This window comes from Agelaius tricolor, unplaced genomic scaffold (assembly GCF_023055355.1).
Source record: "Agelaius tricolor isolate 1412-34295 unplaced genomic scaffold, bAgeTri1.0.p SCAF_6, whole genome shotgun sequence".
Classification (NCBI taxonomy): Eukaryota; Metazoa; Chordata; class Aves; order Passeriformes; family Icteridae; genus Agelaius; species Agelaius tricolor.
In genome coordinates this window covers 39,328,292-39,350,483 of record NW_027269266.1, presented here as the reverse complement: position 1 = coordinate 39,350,483, position 22,192 = coordinate 39,328,292, and the positions used below count along the sequence as shown (strand labels likewise).

The window sequence follows — 22,192 nt, the reverse complement described above, 5'->3', positions numbered from 1 at the left end:
ACACATGCTGTGCACCGACTTGCAGGAGCATTTGCCAAGTAATAAGCAGCATGAAGGCAGCCAAACTGCATTCAGGAACAGGCAGACTGTCTGGAACTGAACTCACTCCATCTTTTCTGTGGCCAGAGGGAAAAATTGCCACAGGCAGAATTTTATTAAAAACATAATGCCAAAAAAAAAAAAAAAAAAAAAAGCAAGTAGTAGAGAGAGAAAGAAATAAGGATTGGGAAATAAATTAATCAATGTTCCTCTGGGAGCAAAGGATGCCCTTGGGCCACAGTACAGCTGGCTTGACAAGAGGACAATATTGCAGGTGCTCTACATGTGGCCCAGTTTGTTTCCAGGTGCATTCGGAATAATGATGTCTTAATGCTTTTCTATTTCTTTTTTTTCTCCTCAGAAGCTGGGTCATTATTTTTTCCTTCTTTTATCATTCGTGTCTATTCCAGTAGCAATTTGGAATATCCTAGAAGGGGGTGAAATCCCCACTGTGCTGGAAATTATGTGAACTGGTGACACAGGCAGGCTGCACTGGGAAACTTCCTTATCCAGTAGAGACCATTGCAAAGTTCAGCAGTAAAGCCAAGGACTGCTGTCTGCACTGCACAGCTGGAGCCTCCTTGCTGTGCACCCTGGTGATAAAATGCTGACCAACATGCTAATTAAGAGCTGCTCACAGTAGGATGTACAATGCAATATTTAGGATAAGAAAGGTGGGCAAAACCTTAACTTTAAAAAAAAATAATTAGAAGTATATAGAGTACTTAATTTCAAGGATATCTTGTACTTCAAGACTAAAAGATCTGTGGAATTTGCCTGCTACGTTTTTAAAAGGCACTTGCAACACTTGCTTGCTGTGTTATGCCAAAAGGACTCAGACTTTGAGCCAGCATAAACAGGATGTCAGGGCCTGAAGGTCTTTGCCAATATGTGGCCAGTGGTGGGGACTGCTGAGGGGTGGCCACTGCCACCAGTGCACTGGCACACGCTAGGGCCAGCCACAAGGATGCTTGGCTTGCCAAGGCTCAGCAGGGCACTGCTGGAAACCACAGAGGTGTGGGCAGGGAGCCTTTGCATCCTGTCAGGAAGCTGAGAGCTGCTCCTGTACTTGGCAGAGGGCAGCTGGCTTGAAGGAAGAGCTGCTCACCTGTGGCTGCCTGCTTGGGGGGCACCTAGGCAAGGCCTCCTTCACAAAACCCTCGTTTTGCCAATTTTAGACTGGATATGGCCATGGTCCTTTGTGCACCTGACACTGCCTGTGTGTGTTGCTTTGTTCAGAGCATGGGGTGCCCAGAGAGACTGTGAAATCACTGACATGCTCAAAATTCAACAAGCAACCTGATTTAAGGTGCCTGTTTTGAACATGATCCTGGACCAGATGACAAACAAGCACAGAGCAGACTTGGATGCCCTGTCAGCCTCAGTTATTCTGTGATTTTGCTTGACTCATGAACAAAGATCTATGGGCTCCTCTGTGAGGTATCCACATTTGAAGGTTCAAAAGGAGATATTCAGCACAGCCAAGTATGAGGGCCAGTGGAGGTTTTGGCATGAAAATACAATCTATGAAAAAAATGGTGATGTCTGGAGCATCTCAGATGCCCAAATCAGGCACTGGTGGATGGCACCCTGTGAAAAGGCTTAGATTCAACCCAAGTAACATTCAAGGCAATTTGAAGAGGGCAGAGGGAGGTATCTTGCTCTTTTTTTTTTTTTCAGTCTGTGTTCTGCATGCCTTCCAAGGGAGGGGTATCACCTTAAAAAGGTGAAAGCTCTTTGTGGAGAGCAGTAGCTGTAAGGCACAAGCACATTAATCATGCACTTCTCAGTGACACAGATTTAGTGGGCTGTCTTCTGGCTCACCTGAATATCAGCACCAAAATGACTGAGGTCTAACTATGGTTCTAAATATAGAACCATAGAACGCATTAGGCTGGAAAGACCTTTAAGATCACAGAGTCTAACTGCTAACCCAAAACTGCCCAGTCTGTGACTAAACCCTGTCTGTAAGAGTCACATCCACACTGAGACCTGAGCAATGCAGAAGTAGGAAATCACCAGCTGTAAGGCCTTTCTCCCTCCTTTCCTTTGAGACTAGTGAAGCTATAACAGGGCAGGGGCTAAGGGGCCAGCAAGTTTGGCCATCTGCTGGTGCTGCTCTGCTGAAGGGCAGGGTGGAGACGAGGGGAAGGAGTCTTTAGCAAAGCACATCACATGCACACTGCACAGACTGAGAGTGACATTCAGGCCCACGGTGGGAAGAAATGGACTTGAATCATTTTAGGATAGGGTTCATTTTAGGAAGAACCCTCTCCCTATCCTGGATGCTCCAGAGACGAACTTGAGTTGGTGTTATTTTATTTGCTCCAATAAACATTTGATTTATACAAAACAAAACAAGACAAAACCCCCCTCAAAACAGTTTACAAAGCAAGTTAAGTGTTTGAAACCTTTGATATACAAGAGTATATATTCCTCACATTCCTATTTCATACATGATGTACAGGTGAAGTATTCCTTAAAAGAATAAAAATTTTCCTTTACATGTAGTGTTAAAAAACCCCATAAAAATGTCAGTACTGTCAGGAACTATGGGTTGCCATTCCTTGACCTTCTGGGTGGATGGAGGAAGAGAAATGGGCTGAGACTGAGTCATTACCACTGTAATGACTTTCTACCTCCCTGGATGCACTCCCCACCCACATCTCCTACCTCTGCCTATGGCCCTGTGAATTTACAACATTCCATCCCTAAAAAAATGCCATAGTATCCTCTAAATTCCACTGTAGGTGTGGAGGTTTTGCCCCACTCTGTTTTAACATCTCTGAGCAGTTTGGTTAAAATGCAAAAAAAAAAAAAAAAAAAAAAAAAAAAAAAAAAAAAAAAAAAAGGCAGTTACAAAACCATTTCAAATAAAGTATTTGCCATCATAAATCTTAACTCCTATTTGAATAAGCATGATTCCTATTGACTTGCATGGCAAAATTTTTGAGAGGAATATTGATGTTTATCTGTCAAAGGTGTTTAATAAACCACACCAGATACATGTGTCCAGGATTGGTTTGTGCTGGTTAAATTTCTAAATTGCAAGGCCTGCTGACATGCCATGAGGAAGAGAAAAGTGGATAAATTACTGTAAAACACCTAGAGACAAAATTTTTAACACTTCTTAAACACATTGCTATCATGTATATAGGCCCAATGTGATGTCAACTGTCTCAACCATTTTGGGGAACTGAAAGAATGCCAGCGAAGTCTGAAAGATCCTGTTGAAAAAGTCTTTCTTTGTTTTTGGTTTGTTTTTGTTTTTTTTTTTTAATTCTTTGAATTGCTGACTTGCTGAGGCAGCCCTAAATGCAAGCAATGCTGAGGGCAGGATATGCCATTAACCTATTGCTATGGAGCTTTCCCTCACCTCCAAGGTCTTTTTGCAAAAATAAAGGCAACAGCTGCTGCCTCTTACTTTGGAAAGTGTGGAACAGTCACACTGTGGTTTGCCTAGCAATTAGACACATTGTACAGGGAAAAGGAAAAAAAAAAAAAAGTTTGTTCTTATAGCAACACAATCAAGGTAAAAGACAGGGGAAAAATAATAGGACTGCCCACATTCAGAATGCACAGCAAATATAAAACATCTGCTTGGATTGTTCCTGGCCCTGTCCTGTTCTCTATGGTTTGGGGGTGGGGATGGGAGGAGGGGAAAACTGATCCTGCTGATGCTTTGCAACCTGTTTGCAAGCAGCACGAATTCAAAGCAATAAACATACAACATTAATGAACTCACAAAACACACATGTGGGATGGACCAAACCTCCTCACATGCCTGTTCTGGAACACTTTGAACACTTTGGGGTTAAGATGAGAGGGAAAAGGCAATCCTGAATTTTCCACAATGTGCTGCAGGACCATGCAAGTACAACTGCAAAGTCAACTTGGCCTGTCTGCTGTGAGACTGCTCCTGCTCCTGTGAACAGCAGGATGACAGCCAGGTGGTCACAGCACATGCTTTGAAAGTCATCTTCTTATTGCATCTCATTCCTATTTTTTGGCAGAACGCTTAGTGCACAATTGCTGGTGTGGTGCTATACCAGTCCCCCCAGGCTCCTTCCCTAAGGGGTGGGATTTCTAATGTACTGGTAATTTCCTGGAAGCACTTTCTTTTAATAACTTTTCTTTTCCCAGGACATGACTGTTTATAGATATATAGATACATATATATATACACATACACACACATTTTTTATATATATATATATGTATATATATATATAAAAATAGCAATTTCATAGTTATATACAGGCATTAATAAAGTGCATAATGTTATTGGCTATTTTCAAATCCTTTTCCTGAGGAAGTGCTACCATGTATAGCTCCTCCTATGACATGATGCTGGCCGCCAGTGCTAGGGTATGACTGCTACTCCCCCAGCTTGTAATTCCCAGAATACATCTCCCTGTCCAGAGCTGGAGCTTAAAGGGAGTAGTGACAGCCTCAGTCCTCCAGGAAGCAAGTCAAGGCACTGATCAAGACCTCTTCCTTTGCCAAGGTGAACACGTCTAGGAGCGACTTCCCTCCGTCCCGGAGCTCTCGGGCAGGCGCTACTTGGCGGTGGTCACGGAGCCGTCCTCGGGAATCTTCTCCTCGGAGCAGCTCCTCCCCGAGAGCCTGTCGTGGTGCCGGAGCTCGCTGAAGCGCTCGGCCACGCACTGCGCCGTCAGCCGCGCCTCGGGGTCGTGGTCCCAGCACTCGATGAGCGTCTCACACACCATCTGGATGCCCTGCAGGGAGCACAGAGACAGCGCCCGTGACGGGGGCAGCCACCAGCAACGCCTCTCTCACAGAGCTGCTTCAGTGCCCTCAGAATTTTGGGGGTTATTTCACACGTGTCCTGGGGGTTCTTTATCAGATCTGCTGCCTCTGTCATGGGGGCATTTTTTTCTTTTTGGTTTTTTTTTAAGAAACCTTACTACAGTATTTTTAGCGCTTTAGTTGGAACTGTCATTTCTGGGCATGTGGTCTGATATAACAAGAACAACGATGCTTCGGACCAGTGATATAGAATCAAGCAGGGTTTTTTGTTTAATAAATATGATCAGAATTCTTGGATAACATGACCTCCTGCTCAACCCATGCCTCTGCATGCCTGAATTCTGCTTGGGTTTTTCAAACAGAATTCTGACTGCCAGCAATATTGGGCTGTATATCAGCTCTTTATGAATTCCTTGTAGACTGCCTAAATCTATGTGCAAATATGGGCCACAGTCCCACAAACACTTAAGCACATCACTCACAGTTGTAACTGTTTAACCTTCATTTCAATTCCAATGCAAATGTTTTCAGGAGCAAAAACCCAGTTGCATCTCCGTAATGAATTTTATAAACATGAAGTATTTGCCACAGGAAACTGAGTTTTGTTTTATGATACTAAAAGCCCATTAAGTAGGATTTATCTTAAACTTATTTAAAAAGATAACATTTCACAACACTGCATTAATTGTATAATTTACCTAATTGGTGATGTTGACTGATGTCAATGCTAATAGCAGAATGTTACTGTCTGTATACAAATAACATTAGTTTTCTGCTGGCATTGAAATTACAAGCAGTAAATTAAATTAAATATTAAACATTAACTTGAAATCAATAGTGCAACAAATCTCATTAAGGGGGGTGTGGGGGTAATTGTAATATGTAAATCCATTCCAGAATTTTATCATGATGAATAATGAGTTCATTACAAAAACACAACTGCAGAGGAAGGAAATGAATATGGAAGAACCATTACAGTAAGAACAACTTCTATGGAATTCAAAGCAGATCCTCAGCTGCTGCAAACCATCACAGCACTGTAGAAACTGATGCATCACTGCATCTTAGCACAATGTGAAACACTGAAGGGATTCAGGCAAAGGGAATCAAATCCACCTTCATTAAATGTCCTCTAAGCATGTTATCAGACATCTCCTTCCTTAGACTCTTAGCTGAACCCTGTTGGGGCCAGCTGTGCCCATTCTGGTGACATAAGCACAATGCATGGCCCTCCCAGTTGGTGGGGTGCTCTGTGCTGGGGGCAGTTTGAGGTGTGGGTTTTATATAGGGAAGAAACCTCTGAAGTCAAATGCAGGACACCTAGGTCCAAATCATGATCATTCTACTTGCTTTATAAACCCAGAGGTGATTAAATCCACAGTGTATCCTACAGCTCTACCCCAGTACCTCAACCTGCAACTCTCTGCACACTCAGCCTTGCTGTCAAGGGCTTTTAGTGCTGGTAGTATCAGATATCCAGGTTTCCCTCAAAATTCAACTTTCTTCCCTTGTTAAAAGCCCCTCCTCAACAGCCCTACACCTCACAGCTGAGTACATAAGGAGCAAGTTCCTGCAGTCCAGGAAGGGGCTGCATTCTGCCATAGTCATCAGGTGGCAGGTGTTCCTGGTTGGAAAGATGATTGATTTTAGCAACTCACTTGGTCTTTTTTAAGTAGCTGATTTTAACTTCCCAAATGGAATTAAAAAGGGAGTGTTACATTGCTCCTGATGGAAACAGTAGATGATATTCTTGGTTGCCTGGGCTTCTGTAAAATTTTGTGATACCTTCCTTTTGTCACTAAAGACCACTCAGCATATTTCATTGAGAAGTGGAATGACCAAGCCTCTAATATGATTCACATTTTATGTCTACTGATAAAACTACTGAGAGCAAAGGTGAAGAAATGCATGTGTTTGGCTTGTTTCCATTCAGTTTCCTCTACTGAAAAATCTACCATTGCCTAGGAAGTGCAACCATGGTGCTCGTGAATGGAGGAAGCTGACAAAGTGCTTTGTGATATGCAAGGGAAATGGACTGCTAATGCACAACCTGAATAAAACCAGACTGGCTTGCTGAAGACTAATTTCCTATTTCATTAAACCTGTCAACAGCTGGGATACAACTGGTTTCCATGGTAAAGTACCCAGATTTGCTTTCTCTGCTGAAGATCCTCTGTAGTAGGATGGTCTCCCTGGAAATGGGGTAAAACAAATTGAAAAGTGCCCTGTTTGCAAAGCTGCCAGTGGTGAATGGAGAAGGGCATCATGCTGCTTTTGGTGTTGAATAATGCTGAAACCAGCCTGGCTCAAAGTTAAACATCTTGATAGTGATGTGAAGGTGTGGCAGACCTGGTGAACTGCCCAACAAAGGAACAAACAAGTGATACTATTAATAACTTATCTAAAGCTGCTGAGCTGACTGAGCTGGCCTGGAGACATCTGACTGACAGTCCATTGCTTTATATTATGAAAGCCCAGTCCCACTTTTTAACAACAGCATCTTCTAACATAACCCTTCTTGAAATGAGTGTAGACATTCCTCCCCTTGAGGAGTCTAATGCCTCAAGGTTACTCCCATGCCCTCAAGGTTACTCCTCGAGGAAGAGCATGAGAGATTTGCCTAAGGTTGTTGGCATGGGTGGCTGACATCAATCTTAAGTTAATAATTGGTTTTGCTACCTTTAGTACAGTTGCTTTAATATGATTGCTTCAATATTGCTTCATAGTGCACACTATATGAGTAGTTACAGCTCCTACACTGTGTAGTACATAACTCTAAGACCTTTTTGTCTAGTTATTATCATAATAAATAATTTATATTTTTATATCTGGTTTGGCAACCTTAATCATGTGGGACAAAGTTGTATAATGGTTCAATTGCACCTATATAATCCTTAAAATGTAAACTTGACAAAATCTGGGGCTGAGACTGAACCCAGCCACACCTAGACACCTCTCTGAGAAGGAGTTTAGCAAGCAAGGGGATCCTTTCTGTACCTCATGACTCAACAGGAGGGCTTCTCTAATAAATTTTGTCTGAAGCTCTCATTCTGCCTGCAACAGAGGCTCATGTGTGAAGTTGTTTTCTTTGCCCTTTCAGAGCCTACACACAGTGTGCTTTAAGGGCCTAACTATTCTGCGGCTCCCTGGATAATTTTTGGATCTCAGACTTCCAATGTTTCTGTTTTGACTGCTTTTAGATTACACTGGTGTGCAGTAGGAATACCAGGGCTTTGGGGCAGGCATGGTGCAGAGAACTGTGGTGCCTGAACCACTTCAGCACCAGTGCCACTCTGTGATGGAGTTTCTCCATGTGTCACAGACCTCTCCATGAAAAGAGAGGTGCAGCCTCTTGGGCAGGGCATTGAGTTTAAGGTTCAGGCTTCAGGCAGCAGCTAAATGTACAGTGCAGCTCCCACTGCCCACGTGTGGTGCTCTTACCTGATGGTTAAGCCAGGAGCTGGGGATCTCGGGTCGCCCTCTGTCTCTCAGGACATTGTCCTTCATGCTTTCCACACAAGGGTGTTCTCGCACTTTGGAGCCGAATGGGGGCTCGTACTCTTTCACTTCTGGGAAAGAAGCAAACACAGGGTATTTAGCTGGACTGTGCTGGTGCCAAGAGTGGAGGGAGCTGGCTGTTCTCTGAGGAGTAGGAGCTACTGATTAGCTGCTCGCTGCCACTGTTCTGCTTGACCAGCTCCAAACAAAGCAAAGCCAGTTGGCATTTTCAAAAATGTTACAAATGTGTTTCTCACACACACTCCCTCCCTCCCCTTTTGTTTCCTAGCCAACAAAACAATTCTCATTTAAACCCTTTAGTACATAATAATATTAGCAACAGTCCAAGAAGCAGAGTAATCTATTTGTGAGCCTTTCAATCTCTGCTGAGGTAAAATGCACAGGAGGTTTAAGGTGAGTTTTGCATGAGCTAAGCTTTCGAACAGTTGGTCACCCTTAGCTCTCCGGGAGTCCACACACACTTATCAGGTAAAATATAAACTGAAATCTTGGTCATGGTAGATGTGAATGTGAGGATTGCTGGGACAAAGCAGTTGCTTGGAAAGGGCAAAGATACAGTTAAGGAGCAATGCTGGAAGCTGCCATACTGCTCTTGTTTACTCCTAAGCTGCATTCTTTTGTAGAAAGTAGTAGTCTGCTCTTATTTTAGATTTCCTTCCCAAAATGGATCAGTTTTGGCCTGTGATACAGGGGCACAGCTTTCTAAAGGGGCTGCTGCCACTCTAGTTTTTGTTTGCATTTTGCATATTTTCTTTGCTTTTCTTTGGAGAGAGAAAGGAAGAGGCAGACATATGGGACCCTTGGAGAAAACTCAAGAAATCTCTGAGAGCGGAAATATTATAGTAGATGCTGACACAGTGTAGAAAATGCTGTGGTTTCTTCGGGAACAGATGGAGACTTTACTCACAGGCCTAATGACTTGCTGCTATCAGATAAAGATTTATGAAGTTGGCCTGTTCTGCTGCCTCTTATTTCTTTCTAGGAATTAATTGGGGGCAAGCAAAACTGAAGTATAATCTACAAAGAAGTCTGGAGAATGCATGTGAATGCCCAGATGATGTGTGAACAGAGACAAACGAGCGGAGAGACAAACCACTGCTGCATGATGCTACAACCAAGTTCAACTGAGTGCCCAGTGTTGCTCACTCCTCTAAAGGGCTAAAAATTGCAGAGAATGCATGAATAAGGATTAAAGGCCCAGAAGAAATGGGAAGAACATCTAACACTTGGGTTTGTTCACTTTGGGAGAGAAAGGTAAGGATGGGGTCATATGATATGCTAGTGAAAATAACTAAAGATCAAGATGACACAGGTTAGAGCCTTCTGTCATGTCTCATGATAAAAACAAGGTAGTATTGAAGACAACTATCTTCGGATTTTTCCCCAAAGCCTTGAAGTCAGGCTGTAGATCTCACTTGTATGTGATGGCCATGAGACGAAGACTTTATCAGGCTAATGCTTAAAAAGAATAGCCAAGTTACAATAACAAACATTTTGGAAGGGATATTAAACCTCGTGCTTCAAATGCTCAGCATTTACAGATTCAGCTGCAAACAACTGTGTGCAGGGCAGCAGATCACCCCATAGATGCCTCCTGCAGAGCTCTTCTTCCTTCTCCCTAGCCATCTGCTGCAGGCCACTTTCCACAAGATGCTCTGGAGAATGGCTATAGTCCAGAAACAAAACTTCCATCTTCTAAGACCCAAGGGCCAAAGTCTGCTTTACTCTCTTTCCTGAGCAAGAATGCAAACCAGTTTCACCCACATTAATCTGAGTCTGAGATGACTCAGCCAAAATAAATTTATATAACTTTAGCTCTAGAAATGAATTGGGAAGTTGCCATGTTGCTAGTCAGACCTGGGTTAGCATGCAGCAGATGCAGAATAATAATTCTGCACATACCTATATGTTCAAAGCTAACAAAAATATTAAAGTTCACCAGGAGAATTTAGATCACATGACCTAGATGGCCATTTCCTGCACCATCTCCATCAGTCATGGTTCAGTTGTGGTAGTGGTCATGGACACCAGCCAAGGTTCTGAGATCTTGTAGGGTGAGGAGTTAGAAGAGTCTCAATGGCCAACAGAGGGAAGCTGGTGCTGTGGTGCTGACTTGTTGTTCCCTCTAACTAATTTAATCTCCAGGTTGCTCAAGTTAATGAGATGGTTCAAGCAGGAGAAGGGAAAACCCTTCCTGGCAATTGATAGGTTCATAATACATTTTTTCTGTTTGAGAAATTGTTTGTAAGTTATGACCATTCCTCTTCCAAATATAAAGATTGAATAAGTTTTTCAGATTTGGATTTTTTGTTGTTGCTTTGTTTTTGTTTATGGTAAAGAAAGAGAAATTTAGGCCAGATGCCAATTCACTGTAATGACTTTCTACCAATACAGTCATGCCTTCCCTCAGGTTGAAAAGCATGTGGCATCTCCTTGCTATTTTTATCATGCTTCTCTCTCCCTTGGAAAGAAAAAAAAGCCCACTAAATCCTCATGCAGTAAGTCATCCTAATGCTGTGGAATCTCAAGTGTCAGACATGTTTTGCAGTAATAGCTGGTGTTATTCGTGGATCATGTTTACGTGCTGCAGTAGATGTAACAGATGTCAATTTGAGGTAGGTTAAGATGTTTGTGGCTAGATGCCTGTGTGTGGCTCTATACAGATGCTGATTCTATTTCTCATGCCTTATATGTTTCTTTTCATTGGTTTTTAGACCAGTTGGGCACCAAAAATGACAACTGGATGAAGTACCATAAATATATCAGGAACCACAAACTACAGAACCTTTAGCATTCAAAAATGGCAGACTTCCTTCAACTTTAACCTCCAGCATTTAATCTTTATGGTTGAGAGCTGACTTGCACTACTAACTGCTGTACCTCTAGTTTCTTTTGGCATTGGCCTAGCTATAGTTTTTAGAAAGGTTGGAATAGGATTTTTAGCTCCAAATGGAGATATTACTGAAAATCTATTTGTTCTGTGTGATGAAAGCTTGGAACATTTGGCTCACTTGTGGTCTTTTTCTACTCTAAGCTTTTTGCAGTGAAATTTTCTTTGGGTCAGAAGAGCATACCACAAACCCTGTTGACACTCCCTTATGTGATCTGTCTTGCTGATTTCTGTGGGACAACTTCTCATGTTGGATGATGTTTTATATGCAGGATCAAAGCAGGAGTGAGGTGAATGGCCAGCAGAACTCAACTGTGAGGCACAGTCCACAGCAGTGAGCTTGTGTTTGGGAACTTCTAGGTTCCTTTGAAATGCCCCTTTATTTAGAGCTTATGAGGGGGAAGAAGCGATAAATCAATTGATGGTGGAGCTGCTGTGACAGCTCATGCAAACACAGGTAGTGTGTGCAGATAGTTCAGATGGTGTCTTTCTTCATGCTAGAGGAATTTGGGTATTGAATCTGCTAACTTGCACTAGTTGCACAAAGGGAAAATAATGCCCAAAACAGAGGCCCAAAAGTTGTTTCAGGACAAGTTTAAGATGCTGTCAAATGTTTACTTCATAGATTTCCTTAGGTTTCCCTGTTGAGGGAAGGATGCATTGGGATGAGTGAACTCATTGTGCACGCATACCTCCTAAGTGACTTCACATCTGATGATCTAAGACACAATCCCCCTTCTAAAGATTTGGGAGTGCATGAGCCCTGGTGGCAACCAGGCTTAGGGGCTGCTCAGTGAATCCTGAGGTGGGAAAGTGGCAAACACAGAGCACATCAGTGCTCAGCACGGGGTGTGGTGCAGTGACCTTATCCACTGCCACATGGGCTTGTTGAAGGACAGCACTTGCTACCTTACATGTAGCACTGTGGTGACACTGCGAGAATTTCCAGGACATGGGTGCCTGTCATGGGGTGACACTGCACTGTGTGGATCTACCAAGCAGGGTTGTATGCCACTACAAGCCAGTGCAGTGCAGACATGCCCTGATTGAGCTCAGCTTCACAGAAGGAGAAGTTGAAATCAGCCCTCAGCTGCAGCCACCTCAGGGCCCACAGTGCAGGCACAGCCCTGCTGCACAGGCCATCTGATTGCTCCCTGCTGCCAGGAACGTCACCGCTCCACGTCAGTGTGATGGAAGCTGAGCATTTCATGAGGTACAGGATGCACAGATGTTTAGTTGCCAAAATGTGACTCTTGGCTGACTTTTTCCAAGTAAGCATAAGATTACTTCTGATTTCATTCACATGAAACACAGCTCGGGTAAAGCAAGGCCGCCATTTTAAACAAAGCTCTGCTATCACACTGAAGCCAGCCACTACTCCAGGAGTACAATACTGCTCGAGCAACATTGCCATTTTCTGAGGGCTTTCTCTTCTTCCTCTTCACCAAACCTGTGTATCCAAAAGTTCCCTTTCCCCTCCTTCTCCCCTGCCCCCCCCAATAGTCCCTCACCCATAGCAGTTGCGATTCAAACCAGATGGTTTTCTTTTCTTTCTAGGAGGCTGTCAGAGAAATTACACTTGTCTCAGTCACCAAAGCTGTGTCACTCTGAAAGCAAGTGGTTGAGATGAAAATTATATTTCTTGCAAGGTGCAGCATCTGGTGCACAGCTGTTGTGCTGAATGAAATACCAAGTTAACAGCAGTGTGGAACAGTTGAAGTTCTCCCCAAAGTAGTATTGCTGAGTTTCTAAATATGCCTCTTAAATTATACTCTGGTGAAAAATCAGTCAACCTCGATCTTTGCCTCTGTCTCCCTTTCCCTTGAGCCCCATTTCTGCTTCTCCATATTTAGCACAACAAAGTAACAACGAACAGCATGGCCTTTCACAAAAGCCAATCCCTACCTGCTTATTTACTACAGCAGCTTCACAGTATGGGTTGTGCTGCTGGGTATTTTTGTTTAAATGTCTGCTGACTGAAGAGGCCTGGCATAGAGTGGAGGCTGTGTTTGACAAAGAGTCTGTAGTGAAAGGACCTGCCTGCATCACCTCCCACACTCACCGAACACCTGCACGCTGACAAATGAATCCCAAGAGCTCCCTTTGAAAAAGAAGTAAGTCCCTGTACCTCTGTGTGGCTGAAAGGCAATTAGCCCCCCTTCCTTGCATGCTTCCCTCCCTAAATAAAGTTGTTAATGCTGTTGTCTTGGCTAAGACTCCCCACTCTGACCCTCAAAACTGCCCTGAGCTGACACCACAGCCAAGCCTGCCCTGCAAAGACAGAGCCTGGATCTTTTAGGCTCCTTTGAAAAGGCTGTCTGCAATCAGGTCAGCCTACTCTGCCTCACGTGCAAAGACATTTTTCTCATTGCCAAACAGTCTAGGAGTAAAAGAGGGGTTTGCGTGAGCAGAGGCAGCTCCTCAGAAAGGCTGTGAGGAGAGGAGGGAGTCTCACAAGTGACAGATGGAGAAGGAAAGCAGAGGGGGAGCTGCAGTCATGAATCACTGTAAGGGTATTTCACCAGCTGGCTGCAAAGATAACCAGACTGCTCGAACCAGGGGAAGATCTGAGAAGGAAATGAGAGTAATGGTGCACTGCTGTTGCAGCTCAGTGCCAGTGACAAGTTAAGGGATCTACATCCTGGGAGTTGTGTTTAACTGCTTTAGCCAGAGATGCTAAGAGCAAGTTCCAACCCCTACAGATCTGCTCTAGTGCTCCTGGGGTTTTGCTGGGGACCTCACCTCAGGAAAGATGACTGAAATAGGGAAATAAAATTCAAGAAATGTGTTTCTGGAGATGAGAATGACTGAAGGATGAAATGAATAGGGAAAACCAGGATGTGGGTGGGGGTTAAGCATCACTTGAAAGGGGATGCTGGGCCAGAAAAATATTTCCCTTTACTGAAATAACTTCAGCTCTTCTTCTCAAGGTTATTATGGGTCAATCTCTTCTAACTAAACATGCTGGTGATTTTCCTTCCTTATGAAACTCCCTTTATATCCTCTTTTAGCAGTTGCCTTCTGAGAACAGCAGCAATAAGGTTTGCTTTTGCTGCAATCTTCGTTTTGCCCTACTCAGCAAATCTGAACAGGAAGGGACTCAGGCATCATCAAAGATGAAAGACTCCACCGTGAACAGCTCATATTTATACTATTCAGGTGAGTTCCTAAATGCAAGAAACAGAGACAGATCATGAGACAGGGCACAGTTCCTTTATTTCAGGTTTTAAATCTCCTCTGCCACATTTACAAAAGTGCTAATGAAAGGCTGACGTTGTGCCAATGCACTTAGAAACAGGCATGACCACGATCCATTTAAACATGGACAGGTTTGCCTTGTAATATGTCAGACTGAGGTTCAGTTCTTGAACCACCAAGTGTTTTACCCTTAAATGTTTGACTAGAAAAGAATTTGGTGTTCTTTTCATGCTTTTATGCTAGCACATTCAGCACACATACTCACTTTGTAGCTTTCCTGGCAGGGTGCAAACAGGGGCAAATCTGTCGCCCACAATACAGCCCACCCAGCAAGACCAAATGCTGGTCAGACAGAGCAGGAGACTGAGATGGAGGCAATTCCTCCCTCCTGCCCATGGACATCGTGGTGCAGCCACACAGTCACTGTGCAGAGTGGCTTCAGAGACCTCACTTGTGGTATCCCACAGATGCTGCTAGAGAAACAAGGAGCAGCTATGCACATCTTCCCCTGGGACATTGGTTTCCCTCCTGTACACTATGTTCCTCATAGCACAGTGCTCCAGCCTGCAAGACTGTCCTGTCTCTGTGTCTATGGCAGCCCTTCAAGGTGGAACCGTGCCAAGTCCAGTGAAAAGAGAGCCTCTGTGGTTTTGGAAGAAGGATAACAAATCAAATCACAGTTGCATATCCACTATAATATCCACATTAGTGTTACCTTTTACTGCCCTGCTCCTTAGACTGCCTGTGTGAGCCCTGAACTATGCAGCAGTATTTTTTAGAATGACTCTTAGACAATTCCAGAAGGCTTAAGAATTTGACATGCAACTTTGTCTTATTTTAGTTCCTGAAGAAAGGTAAAAAACTTCAAGCATGGCAACATGTATTGTAGATATCCCAACAGCAACTCTTCTGATTTCTAGCACATACCAGTGTTGCACACTGGGAATTTTGGATCAACTTTAGGCAAAGTAGAAAGGGAGAGTTTGGTTTCAGAAGAAACTCTGAATATGAACAAAGACATCAGCTTTTCATGGAGTTGTTCTGATAGTCAGTTCCAATAATTTTTATTTTGTTACTACACTTTATACCGCAAACATCCCTTGATATCTCATATGGATGATCTCTTGCAAAATCACAAAGCATGATGTGCAGCAGCTGGTGACTTTGGGAAAACAGGAAACTTTCCATCCCACTATGATGCCTCTTACGGAAATTACCAATTAGTAAATGTGACACTTAACTGGCCCTTACTAGGCTTGAGAATTAACATTCCATGAAAGTAAATGGGAACAGTTATCACTTTTCAGTTTAATATTTCAAATTGATTTATGTTTTCAATTATTTTGAATAGATCAACCAGACTGAGTCCATCCATGGCTACCCAAGATGTCATAGGGAAACCAGACTTTAATAATCTTTAGAAATGACCCACCTAACAGCAAACTTATCCTTACACCGAGGATCAGTTTACTCATGCGCTCAGTGCTTCGTGTTCAAGCCTGCTCATGCACATGTGCATCTCACACTACTGAAGGACTGTTAATTTACAGCATCCAGATACACCAGAAAAGCTTATGATAGGTAAAAAGAATCGTCCTCTCCCCAGACAACCATGAGAGCATGTCTGTCTCAACATACTTTTAGAGAGAAGAAAACAGATGCACTTACCTCCGACAGCGTTACAGCGAGATGTCATTTCCCAGAGGACCAAGGCCATGGAGTACACATCTGTTTGTTTGAAGGATTCCATGTTCTCCAGGTTCATCCTGGACTCCAAAACCTCAGGGGCCATATATCTTGCTGTGCCAACCTACAGGAGAAGAGATTGGGGAGAGCTCATGAGCTGAAATTGCAATTCATGTTTTGGATTCCACTGTGATTTAACTTCAGCTTTCACAGAAACACTGCCATTTGACATGTATCCAAAAATTCAGGCTATACTTGGCACAGGCCATATTTTCTGCTGCCAGGGGAATCTGGCATTGTCCTGACTACCAACTTACTTGCACCTCTCCTGGTGAGGAAAAAAAAAAAAGCCCTTTTTAGTTCCTTAAGCAAGTAATTTTGACACTGATAAATTTTCTCACTCTTTGGCCATTCACAGACAAACTCCAACCTTTGGGCCTGAAGCAATTGCTGCTGACCAAGTGTCTTTCAGATGAGCAAGAAACACATTGTATTATATTGCACAGCTTATTACAGTGTTAGCTGTTTCTTTTCATGGCAGGCTTAAAAGGAGAGTAAATGCAGGCCTGGGAGAAGAAAGGAAACACACAAATACTGAATGCAGAACCACACATTTGAATCAAAACCAAAAATCTGCCCCTTGGAAAAAAACATTCTCACAAACTTTATTCATACTGAGCAATTTTCAGCAATGACTTTAGCAGCTTTGCTGAGATCTGGATTATGATTTTGCATTACAGAAGGTGAAGTTTAAAAGTCCGTTTTTATCACAAGAAAGGATTTAAGGAAGAATTCTTGGATCATTCAACAGTTGCTCTCAAATGACAAACTCTTCACAGGGTATAAATAACGTATCCCCCTTGAAAAACTGCAAACAGAAGTCTTTCATCAGGCAAAGACAGCTTCAAGTTGAAGACTGGTTAATGGCAGACATGAACAAATGTAAGTGGGTGATGCAGTAGGACGTATGATTTAAACGAGCTGTTTACACTACAGCAATCACTCCAGAGCCCAGAGGCAAGCAGGGCTGCAAAAGATCATTTCAGTTCCTGGGTCTGCAACTGCAGACAGCCACATAGTAAATGTACAGTCTTGAGAGAGCCCTATGATACTCTTTTTATAAGCTTCTGTAAACATGTCTTATCACCTCAGGCTCAGGGCAAATGGGAAGATGTTCCACAAAAAGTGGAAAGTATCGTAAGAAGAAGAAAAGATAAAGAACATAGCTTTGTCATAGGACCTTGCAATAGCAGACAATCTCTGTGTCAAAAATATCTGAATGGTTGTAGGATCAAAGCCTTTATAAACAGAGGACAGAAAAAAAATTCAGTGTGTGCAGTCCCAAAGTTAAGTTCTCTGCTACATTGACACTGATGAATTTAAGGCCTAGCATGTGAATAGCAGCTATACACTGAAAAGGAACTTGGGACAGTCATGTCTCAGCACCACCGAGGTGAGCACCAACTCCCTTCCCTACATAAAATGTACATACAGAAACACTGGAGCAGAGGTTGCTGCTACCCACCATTACTCTAGCAGATGATTTCTTCTCCAAGCACATCCCATCCAAAACTTAAAGAGGTTACCTGTGCACATTGGCAAACATCTGAAACCTTGCAGATTTTAACAAGATTAATGATGCCTAAACACAGGTCCCTCACATTGCCACAAAGTTCTGTTCTGGTCTGGCATTTAACATGCTCTTTGCAGCAATGGAAAGGATACTGCACTTTTGCAGGACAGTGGAGAATGAAGGTCTACAACTAAAATGCACAGAAGAAAGCACAGACAAAAATTGACTTGAAGAATGCTATCAAGCCAATGTTATATCCATCCTCCTTAGAACTTATCATATATTCCATTCTGCTTATATCCTTTTATCTGCATTTAGATTATTAGGTCTTTTGGCCAAGGACACTTTTTCTGTATCTTGAAAACAAGTGACTCCTGAGTCTCAAATGCATTTTTAGGTATTTGAACTCTGGAGATTCCAAGCTGATTGGACCTCTAGAGTCTGGATATGCTTCTTCCTTGCAAATATCAGTCTGCTTTAAGTTCTTAAATTTCCAAAACTTCTAGTGAGGGACCATCTCTCTTCATTTATGTGGTTTGAATCTTTTTTTACTGGAGGTCTTACATTTCTTTCAAGCTGTTGAGAGATGTTTCATGCCCTGAGGTGCATCAGTCAGAGAGGCAGTATGTATTTCCCATTATCTGATATGGGAAACCATCTATTACAAGGGTGCTGATGTTGCTGAGGTACAGAATTGTGGTCCTTGCAGCCGCCTACCAGTTCTCTGAACACAGTGTGAAGAAGGTCCAGATTTATATGGTCACATCAAGTAATGTCTGCAAATATAAACCATCATGGATGACCAAACTCAAAAGAGTGCAAAGGTTCTATAGGGGAGAAAGGTGGTTTCCAGCCTGGTATTGTAGTCAATAATGGCTATATCTGCATGATATGGAAGGTATTTGGGTAGATTGGAAAGAAGATGGCTTTGTAATCCCAACAACTTGCCTTCAATATTGGTGTCTAAGGATGACCAGTAAAACAGTTAAATATTTACACTCTTATTTATTTCATCGAAAGCTCAAGTTTTTATTGAATTAAAAATTGGGTCAGCTCCATTATACAAGTTATAAAATTGAATCTCCTGGTGGCAAGTGTTTGAGTCAAAGGGTAAATTTTAGAAATTATGCATAAAGCAAATCTTGGTGCAAGACTTCTTTAATAAAAGCTACAGCATTGAAGCCGACATGTTGGGGAATTAAAGTGGGTTGCTCTTGTGTGCCTAAAAACAACAAGGCAGAGGTTGGAGTCAAATCAATTGACTCATACTCCTTGTCACAGAGAAGAATGACACCAGCTGGGTCACCCCCAAACAGATTCACTGAAGCTAAACAAAATAAAACAGTCAGCCTCAACATCAGTGCCCAAGGACACTAACTCCAAAGCCATAACCTGATCTGAGCAGCCCTGTACTTTGTTATCAGTGCTGGTGTGGACTGTGGAAGTGGCAGTATCCTCCTACTTCCAAGTGACTCTGAGCAATGCCAGAGAAATCTGCTTGCAATAAGGGTCTGCTTGAAGCAAAGTGTCTGAATGAATTTCAGAGTCCTTGTCTTGCTTCAAATGGGACCAGTCTTATGACTGACAATCTGGTATGACTTCATTGAACTCTAAAAAGATCTGGCATGCTGGAAAAAAATGATATGCAATAGAGTGGTGTTTATAGTATTTTAAATATGACTCCACTAATTAACATTCACTCCTGGCTCTGGTTAATAGATCTTCTAAAAATGAGATCAGGACAGTTGCTTTTTAATAAGGAGACTTCCAAAGGCATATCCACATTTGATAAAGCACAGTAAAACTCCTGTGAACTCAACAGAACACCACAGACTGAAGATTTGTCCCTGAAAATGTTCTAGGCTAAAATATTAGTTCCATGTGAGGTAAAAGTCAGTTTAAAATGACAAGATTTGAGTGACCCATGTATAAAAATATAAATATAGAAATACACAAGTATATGTATAATTAAACTATTAGGAATTAAGTTAACAAATGATCTGAATTTATACTACGGGAGTTTTCATTAAAAGAGACAATATGTAGATGCAGGTAATCTTCAACGCCTTCATAATCATCCCTGTGAAGCAGATGAGTATTATCCATGCTCCTTAGTTGAAAAATCACAACAGGGCAATTATTTTTATTTGACATCCTTGTATTTGCTTACATGTGGAGAATGTACCATTCATTAAAGAGGTCTCTTTTTTTGAATTTTAAAATTATATCTCTCAGTAGTTATGTGCTTACAGTTTTTGAGGATGCAAGACTGACTTCATGTATGCTGGGGCAGACCAGGATTGGATCAAGTCACACAGAAGTGTAATGTCATCAGGCATGAAAACTGTGTCAAAACCTCACAACATGAAGCAGATCCTTATTGTATTTGTGTGTGTGCATTGCAGCAGCACCATGAACATTTGCTAACAAGCTCATACATGCTTGGTGTAAGTGAGAGGATGGTTGCACACACACATATGCAGGTCTCCAATCATAACAAAACCTACATTGCACTCCTCTGGTTGTTTCTTTAATGTTTAGAGCCTCTTTGTTTATAAACACATTCACATTAATTTAAATTATTTTAAGTCAAAACTGCCATAGAAGCTTTTTTCATCTTTTCAGCCCAGGAACTGACAAACTGGTACATTACCTGCTCCCCCTTCAACCTTCTAACTTACCTGCCCACTGTTAGCCAAGTCATCCACAGACAGGGAAGGGTCCAGCCTCAGGGACAACCCAAAGTCACAGAGACAGCAGGTTAAATCATTTTTCACCAGGATGTTGGAACTCTTTAGGTCCCTGTGTACGATAGGTGTTTTGGGACGGCCACAGGGTGTGTGATCACTGTGCAGATGGGCAATCCCTCGGGCCAAGGACCCGCCAAGTTTCCAGAGGTCCTCCCAGCTGATAATGTGCCGTGTGAGATACTCCTGCAAGTTTCCTTTAGCATGGAAGGCAGTAATCAACCAATACTGTTTGCCAAGGTCTGTCTTACGTTCCTCTGCTGTCAAGAACTGGAGTATGTTCTCGTGCTTGAGGTTTACATCTGAAAATATGTCTTTCTCTGTTTTCCAGGAAGCGTATTCTTCATAGGAGAAAATCTTGACCGCCACAGTTTCATACTGTTCTGATGTGTTTTGCTTCAATTTGGCTTTATATACTTCAGCAAATCTTCCTTTGCCAACAACAACGTCCAACTCAATGGGCAGCAGCTCTGTGTTGTGGTTGATGTTGTTGGCACACGTGGAGCTGATGTCTGAGCGGTCATCGTCTAACATAATGGCACAGCCATCACTGCAGTCCTTATGCTTCTTGGGCTTAACATTCTTCTCCCATGCCTTGCTGAGTTTCCTCTTCTTGTGAGTGCGGTAGGCATAAAAGATAACAATCACAGCAACAGAAATCACCAGTAACGGGACAAGACTTATGATTGTGACTTTGGAAATTTCATCTTTCTCCTCTGGTTTATGGGGGTCATCTGTAAAGAACAGAAGGAAGGCATGCATGAAGTTATATCATAGTTTGATATCTACAGAAGGCTGTCAATAATTATAATTTTTATCCAGAATGCAATACCTTATCTTCTCCACTAATAGCAAATAAAAATTGTCACTGCTTTCTTGCTTCAAAATGTTGTTTTGTATGTAGGCCTCTGCTTACCACAACTTCCCTGTCTGCTTACTTTATAAAAAGCCAGAACTGAACAAGTAAGAACCTAATGTAATTTATTATCTTTGTTCTTTTCTCAGGCTTTTAATACATAATGGATGAAATCTTCACTTTCCTGAATACAATAGCCAAAGTCTCCTGTACGGAGTACTGTCAATGTATTCTTGACAGAACTGCTCCTTTAACCACTAATTACTAAAACATATTCATTTTTTTATAATAAACAGACAATGAAGCCTGTGAACTCCCACTTGCCCAGTTATTACTCCAGATCCAGTATATTTTAGTAGAATCCCAGCAAAGCCATCTTCAGGAAGTCTGTTCACACACTATACAAAAATATTTAGGCACAAATATGTATGCCTCCATATAGACCCAAAAAACAGAAATCATTCTCATGCTTTGATGTATGTGAGTGTTGCTAGAGCTAATTCAAACATCTGCATGTAAATGGGCTCAGAACAGTCACCACCACCACCCTCCAGGTACTTCTATATGGATTTATGTATTGGAAAACTTCCTCTGTGAGTTCCTTGCTGGCTGTACACTGGTTTTCTGCTGTAAAGAAGATGTTCACTCCAAACTCCATACCTGGTGCACTGCACACCACCTGTTGTTCTTCTATTCCCTATATGTTCCACCATATTCTTAGGTGGAACATATAGAGAATAGAAGAACAACAGGGACCTATTGTAGCATAGGGATGTGTTCTGGGAAGAGTACAGATTATTATCCTATAGGTAAGAGCTGCCCTGTCACCTCTAAAAACTACTAGTAAAAACTACTAGTTCTGTATTTCTTAGGGAAGACAACCATTTTAAAAGGGAACAGTTTTGTTCCAAGAA

At 42.3% G+C, this 22,192-nt stretch overlaps 1 protein-coding gene across 3 annotated transcripts in view; it reads right to left on the bottom strand.

Moving 5' to 3' along the window:
- Positions 1 to 2,341: 2,341 nt before the first annotated feature.
- TGFBR2 (transforming growth factor beta receptor 2) overlaps positions 2,342 to 22,192 on the bottom strand; it is a 61,251-nt gene continuing 41,400 nt past the window's right edge. For all 3 annotated transcript variants that reach the window (XM_071429419.1, XM_071429418.1, XM_071429420.1), the window contains 4 exons: positions 20,357 to 21,156; positions 16,085 to 16,226; positions 8,251 to 8,378; positions 2,342 to 4,778 (listed from right to left, as the gene is read on the bottom strand). In XM_071429419.1, coding sequence (XP_071285520.1) covers positions 4,599 to 4,778; positions 8,251 to 8,378; positions 16,085 to 16,226; positions 20,357 to 21,156 — 1,250 coding nt within the window. In that variant the 3' untranslated portion in view covers positions 2,342 to 4,598. The remainder of the gene's footprint in view (positions 4,779 to 8,250; positions 8,379 to 16,084; positions 16,227 to 20,356; positions 21,157 to 22,192) is intronic.